The following is a 6,695-nucleotide window of genomic DNA, read 5'->3' as shown; positions in this document are numbered from 1 at the left end:
GGAAAACTGACACAGTAGCGCATGTATCAACTACTTCATCATGATATTTGAGCCTGCCGGTTATCGAGCTAATGTTTTATGCTTTGTTAAATTACCAAATATAAGTGAGTCATTTGTGGCCCGAGCCACATTCATTTCTGTGATTTGTGTATTTGTTTCTTTAAGACGTGATGTGCCATTCTGACCAACCAGAGTGAACTGACGCTAAATCAACCTACCAGTACATTTTATAGTTTCTAGGCAACTCTTCAAAACTTTCGGTTGCACTGTATTGTGCTTCTTTGTGAGCTGTCTTAGTAGGCCCTATTTTGTTTTTTATTTTAAAATGTATTCCCACATCAAAGATTTTAATAGGCATGAGACAAAAGTAACCGATATTGAAAAAAATAAATTCGCTATGGTGAGTACCTAAAATTTGTTTACCGTACACTTACAACAAACAAACCAACAATTAATTTGGTATTTGGGTATCGTGTGATAAATAATACATCGTAGAATTATTTCTCAAACAAAGTACAGTAAAATGTATTATGTTACATGCTACTATATATTTAAATCGAAATAAACAATTAAACATGTACAAGTAGCATTAATTTAATAAAAAATTCCACGGTCACAAGCCTTTTAATGACTTTAATATTTTTTAATACATACTGTTTTATTAGTCTTTTCGTCATGAATATAAAAGGTACTTTTCTTCAAAATGCAAGGTATTCCAACATTGTGATGAAGATAAAAAAGGGTATCTCAGCAGAGAAGACGTTAAGGTCGCTGTTGTCATGTTATTCGGATATAAGCCTTCTAAGGTACAGTAACCATTTATTTTTCCATACCTGACTAATGGCCTATGGTTGTATCAAAAATGTTTATTACTGTAGAATTCTTTTTTTTTTTTTTTTTTTGGTTAAAGAAAAGTCCTTGTAACCTTGTCCCCGGTTCAAATCCCGGCGCACTAAGTCACTGTGTGGCACTGGGCAAGTCATATTAACCTCCTTGTGTGCGTTTCGGGTGAGACTGCAGATAGTTCATACACCCTAGACTGTAAGTCGCCTTGGATAAAGACTTCTACTAAATAATAATAATAATAATAATAGTATTGTATTTCTGTTTCTCACATTCAGCCTCTTTTGTGTTTTTCCTTAAGGGATATTAAGTATACCTCTTGGACTAGAGTTCACATTTCCATTCTCCAGGGAGAACACCCTTGAGATGCATTATGCCATTAACAAGAGGAAAGCAAGCACAGCCGATGTAGTTACAACCTGCCTACACAGGCTACACAGTCATCTGTATTTTTTAATAAAAGTATAAAAAACACATAGCACACCATAGCAAAATATGGGCACAGTTTCGAAACCAATAGTCAAACTTGAAAAAACGTGAAAAACGACCTTTGTAATACTTGGTGGAAAATACAAAACACTTGAGGGATGTCCATCACTATGACTTCTTTTTTTTCGTTATATTCCATGACAAAGACAACATTACAGACATTTCCTAGTACTGAAACTTAAATAGTATTGCAAATAATGTATTCAGATAAATTGCTTGCAGTGCTTATTCCTTATGCTTTCTGGTTGTATGTTCAATGAACTTTGCAGATGCTTATTTTGCACATTCAGTTCTGTAAAGACAAATGAGAAATATCAGCATATCCCAAATTAAACAAAGCAAAGAACCAAAAAGATCTTGAAAAAAACAAATAAAAAAAAACTCATCTTATTCAGCACATTGAAAAACAAGAGAAAGTCTACTATTGTCTGCGTAGTTATATAGTACTAATTTATAACATCTATAGACTGTATATACTCTATACTTATTGTATTTATCCACTGGGTGGCGCCAAGAGATTAAGACTATTTTGATTCAAAGGTTTGCAACAACAATTTACAACTCTGATATTCTCACACAAAGCTGGAGATTATAATCTATTTTTTTTCTCTTTTTCTGTTGCAGACAGAGACAGATGTAATGATGGCTTCAGTTATGCAAGCAAACATCCCTGGTAAGATTCCTACAAAATACAAGATTCATTTAATTATAATACTTTTACGAACTTTACCTTCCAGTAAACAGTACAAAAGGGCACCACTTATTTAAGGTTTTGTATTGTTTGTAGAATAATGGGTGTGTGTTTATTGAAACTAAATGGAATGTATTGTATTTTGTTTTGACAATATTAGAAGCAGATGATGACATTAAAACATTAATTATGAATGTAAAAAAAAAAAAAAATTCAAACAAAGGGTGAATTAATAAAATCTTTAGGGTTTTAAGTGTGATTATAATCAGGGATTATTTATATCCATTGCAGGTGATTTGACAAGCAATACCTCAGTAAATAAACCCAAGTATAAATGTATGGACAGGCATTTTAAAGAGGGATAGTAAGTGGTTGAAGGTCTAGATTAATAAGTAATTGTATCTTGTTTTAAGTCGTGAGAAAATTGCTTCGGTATACTGCCCTGTAGGAGAGCTCTGAATAATCTAGTTAAAACAGCATGCTGGTGTGATGAAATATTCTACCATGAAATCTTTCTTTGAGGAACCAAAGAATGAAATTACTGCTTGTATGTATGTTTGTGAGAACTGTTATCCATGACTTCTGTTTTCCGATTGGTTTGTGCCTAGATTGTATGCATTTTTGCATAGAAATTTATTACAAAAAGTTATTTCAAATTCCTTTTAACATATCACTTAAAATAATCAGTCCTGTTTTCCGCTCTGCTGCTAACACAGATAAAACAGTGCTGTTGTGTCTTTGAATGTGACAGTGAGCAGTTAGAAAAGTGTACTGATAATAAAGGCATCTAGGCATTCTCATGTGGTGTTCCTTGTACCCAGTTTTAAACCTGATCAGAAAATATTGGTCCAATATCAAGCTGCTAAACAAAACAAAAGGGCAAAATAATGTTGCTTACTTTGACTTTTTAAAAGCAATTTTGAGATGGGCGACTCCACAGTCTAATAGAGTGATCTACTTTATGCCTTACTGGAGATATGATCAAATGGTCAGTTTACTTAAACATGTTGTGGGTGAATGCACTGAATGCTTTTTGTTTAATTATTATTATTTATATTTTATTTTGCCTTGATTGCAATAGTGAGTGACTATAGTTAAAGGTAAATGTATCTTTTTCTCCATGGATGCTGGCATTAATATTAACTTGGTATTAATATTCCTTAGTTATTAAGAGTGACTGAATCTTGGTCATGGTCTCTGACTAGTTTAACTGTTGAAGGCTATATATTGTGATTGTGGTTTTGATGATCTATACATGTCTCAAAATAGGGCATTAGCATAGCTTTATCAAAATCAAGTTGTAAGATACTATTCTAAACTTGCAGGTCTTGATGCCAGTATTAAGCATCCCTGTAAGAGTTTGTTAATCTGCCACCACTGCACCTTCTACTGATTTAATATCTCATAAACCATTTAAGATGGCAAGTTCACATTTTCAGTGTCACGGAAACTGCAGGCAAAATCTAATGACATCCTTCACTTTGACCTGTGACCTAAGATGACAGCCATATTAGGGTCATTGTTTCTAACCTGGATATATCAGTGATACAGCCATTTTACTTTGTTTACAAACCATTTGAACCCATGGACTATGGTAGCACACATGCATTGTTTAGTTTTTCATAGTACTGAAGCCTGTGTCGTTTACTATGTCTGCCTTTTAACCTGTTCTCTCACTGGACTCCACCATGACTATATTTGTTGCCACTTGTCAGAGCATGAGTATGATTACGTGTGTAGACAATTTCGGAATAAGTATTCCCAACATTCTCAGTACGGTTCCCAACACAGACAGAATGGAGCCAGTTAAAAAAAAAAAAAAAAAAAGTTTTGCTTGCTTTTAGCATATGATGACTTACTTGATAAAAATGTCCTATTCCATATATAAACTGAATTTAGACTGCATGAAAATGTAGACGGTGAACTGTGTATAATTCTAAAATAACTCCAATCCCTTTTTTTTCTTTTCCCAAAGGTATGCCTTTGGATCATTTTATAAGTCTCATGGGAAGAAAACTGGCAGCGCAAGATAACTATGAAAAGACGAGACAGATCTTCACAGGATTTGATATCCATTGTATGTTTTAAAATAAATGTCATAAATAAATAAATATATGAACGTACATTCCAAATCAATTTCAAGGTGGTAGTATTTAATTAACAGCTTACTAACAGGGAATCGGATGTTCTTGTTACATGCTTCAGCTGTATTTTAATTCTATGATGTGTTCTCCTTTACTTAGCTAGCCCATTTCCTTAAGATTTGCTGTGACATTTGTTATTAATACACATAGGCTTTGGCAAAGAGAGTTGATACTCTTTTAATTCCTCATTGAATGCTTCTGTATCGCTGCATACTGTATCTAAATTCTAATCATTCTCTACATGTAGGCCTTTCTGTTACATCATCTCCTTAGTTTATTTATATGTACCACAAGTCTGGTTTGGTCAGTATGGGCTTACTGCTTAAGCTATATTGCATTTACAGTTTCAGTCATGTATTGTGTGTATGAACAGATTTAGTCTGCATGTCTTTCAACACCAAATTTGAATTGCTTTGTCTTGCCTTGCCTCAGTATTCCTTGCAATATGATTAAAAAATATCAGGTTCAGTTAAGACTATACATTCCTTTAAGCATTGCATATGTAGTAAATCCAGTATTTGGTTACAAGAAATATGCCTTTTGGCATCTTTATGAAAAGTAAAAACTAAGTAAATTCCCCTGAGAGAAAGTCAAGTCTTGGCTGTCCTTTTTCTAAAACAGTGAAGACTGCTGTCTACCACCTTGGGGTCAGATTATGTTGGTTCAGCCTGGTCATTACTTAGTTTAGTGACTTCCAATAAAAACCTGGTGCTGCAAGATATATTTTTGTGGGTCAGTGGTCCAGTAGGAGCTTTTGGTACTGTACTTTGGGTAAGACTCCTGCCTACTCTGTGGATATTAAAGATCCTGTATCATTCTTTCAAAGAAGAGCAGGGTTTGGCTCACAATGTACAATATATTGTATAATAAATCATGTAAATAATAGTAATCTTCAAACAAGGGATAGAGACATGTTAGGAGTGAAGTGCCACTGAACCCACAGTGCATAGTTTTTTGTGTACATACAAGAATTTAATTGTATTTTACATAGACAATACTAGGGTTTGTTTGACCGTAAGATTTATTTAAAGAATTATGATGGGTAATGCTTTTGTTTTTTCCGACGTTAATCAAGCTTCAAAAAATCTTTCCATATCTGTTGCCAAAATATGACACTAAATCTTGCATTGTCTTTCTACAATAAATATTTATTATATCAACAGCTTATATGCTTTTGTTCATGGGCCAAGTTAGCTCAAACTAATGTCTTTGCCTTTTTTTCATTTTAATCATTGACAGAATGCCAAACCCCTTTTCACTGGCTATATGGAATATGCCATTGGCATTGGCAAAGGTTGAATACTGCTTCACATTCTTTTTAAACAATGTAAAATTTAAATTCTAAATCCCCCCCCCCCCCCCCCCCCCCACACACACACACACACACACACACACACACAAATATATGTATTATTTTACTGTATATGGTATTCACATCAACTGTTAAACCAAATCCCATGATACTTCAAGTACAACACCTTGGTATCTCCTGCTAGAGGTGGTTAAGAGTGTAGTGCTTGACCTTTTCTTTAGCCATTATTTCTACTCCGTTGGATACTGGATTATATCTAAAAACACTAGTGAAATCCACACACCAGTACATTATCTATTGAAGTCCATGCCTTCTGGTGAATCCGGAGGAAATGGGGTGTGTGATATCAGATTGAAGGAGAAGGAAATATGATATCTTCTTATAATCTTAGATTACAGTTAAGGTTCTCTGTCACCACAATCACTTCTTATTGCTTCATATTCTTATTGCTTTGTACTCGGTACGCCAATCAGTCAAGGTCAATCACATTACACCTGTAACCTGGGTCTAAAACCTAGCTGAATTCTGAATGCACAGAAAGTACATTATCGTTTCAATTGGGATTTATTCACCACCTCAAATTGAATTGAATCAATCTGTTTATTTTTAAGGTCGTGGATTTTTGACTATGGAAGACTTCAAAAAGGCATTTGCCTCTGTTGCACCCCATTTACCCGAGCGGACGGTACAGGAAGCGTTCAGGTTGGTTACATGTTAATTACTGTATTTTACACTATTTTTTTTTTTTTTTTTTTTTTTTTTTTTTTTACTAACAAAGGCATATTTTCTGAAAGAAATAAGTTATAACATTGCAGTTGCAATTTGCCTTTTTCACTTCCTCTTTAAAGTAGAACCCATCATATTTACTTCTGGCTGAGGGTTAAACTTTAGAGAAATGTGCCTTGCCTATTAATCCTTACATGTGTCTGACCCGAGATCCTCACAGTGTAACCTTTGTCATTAGTAGGCACCGATATAGCTGACTGTCTTTCTCACAACTGTTTTATGACCTAAGTTTTTATTAATATACATTACCGTCCATGCTATGTATCACACGCACGCGTTAGTAAAGTAATGCTTTCTGCCATACAGATATGCAAACCACAAGCATGCTTTAGTGTTGGGTTCACATAGGTCTTCCTGTGATTTAAGTCAGGTTGCTGTTATGTGCTGAACTAGTCCACCTCTGAGCTGTGTCATCGTTGATTTATTTTGA

General features: G+C 34.3%; 1 protein-coding gene across 3 annotated transcripts in view; it reads left to right on the top strand.

The window, feature by feature from the left end:
* Positions 1-97: 97 nt before the first annotated feature.
* The window catches only part of efcab11 (EF-hand calcium binding domain 11), a 36,806-nt gene continuing 30,208 nt past the window's right edge, over positions 98-6,695 (top strand). For 2 of the 3 annotated variants that reach the window (XM_041267036.1, XM_041267035.1), the window contains exons 1-5: positions 98-400; positions 711-806; positions 1,957-2,005; positions 3,999-4,100; positions 6,091-6,181. In XM_041267036.1, coding sequence (XP_041122970.1) covers positions 326-400; positions 711-806; positions 1,957-2,005; positions 3,999-4,100; positions 6,091-6,181 — 413 coding nt within the window. In that variant the 5' untranslated portion in view covers positions 98-325. The remainder of the gene's footprint in view (positions 401-710; positions 807-1,956; positions 2,006-3,998; positions 4,101-6,090; positions 6,182-6,695) is intronic. The other variant, XM_041267037.1, reaches the window with a different exon arrangement.

This window comes from Polyodon spathula, chromosome 12, assembly GCF_017654505.1.
Source record: "Polyodon spathula isolate WHYD16114869_AA chromosome 12, ASM1765450v1, whole genome shotgun sequence".
NCBI classification, from domain to species: Eukaryota; Metazoa; Chordata; class Actinopteri; order Acipenseriformes; family Polyodontidae; genus Polyodon; species Polyodon spathula.
Note: the sequence above shows the minus strand (reverse complement) of the source record. Positions and strands in the feature narration are given on the sequence as shown.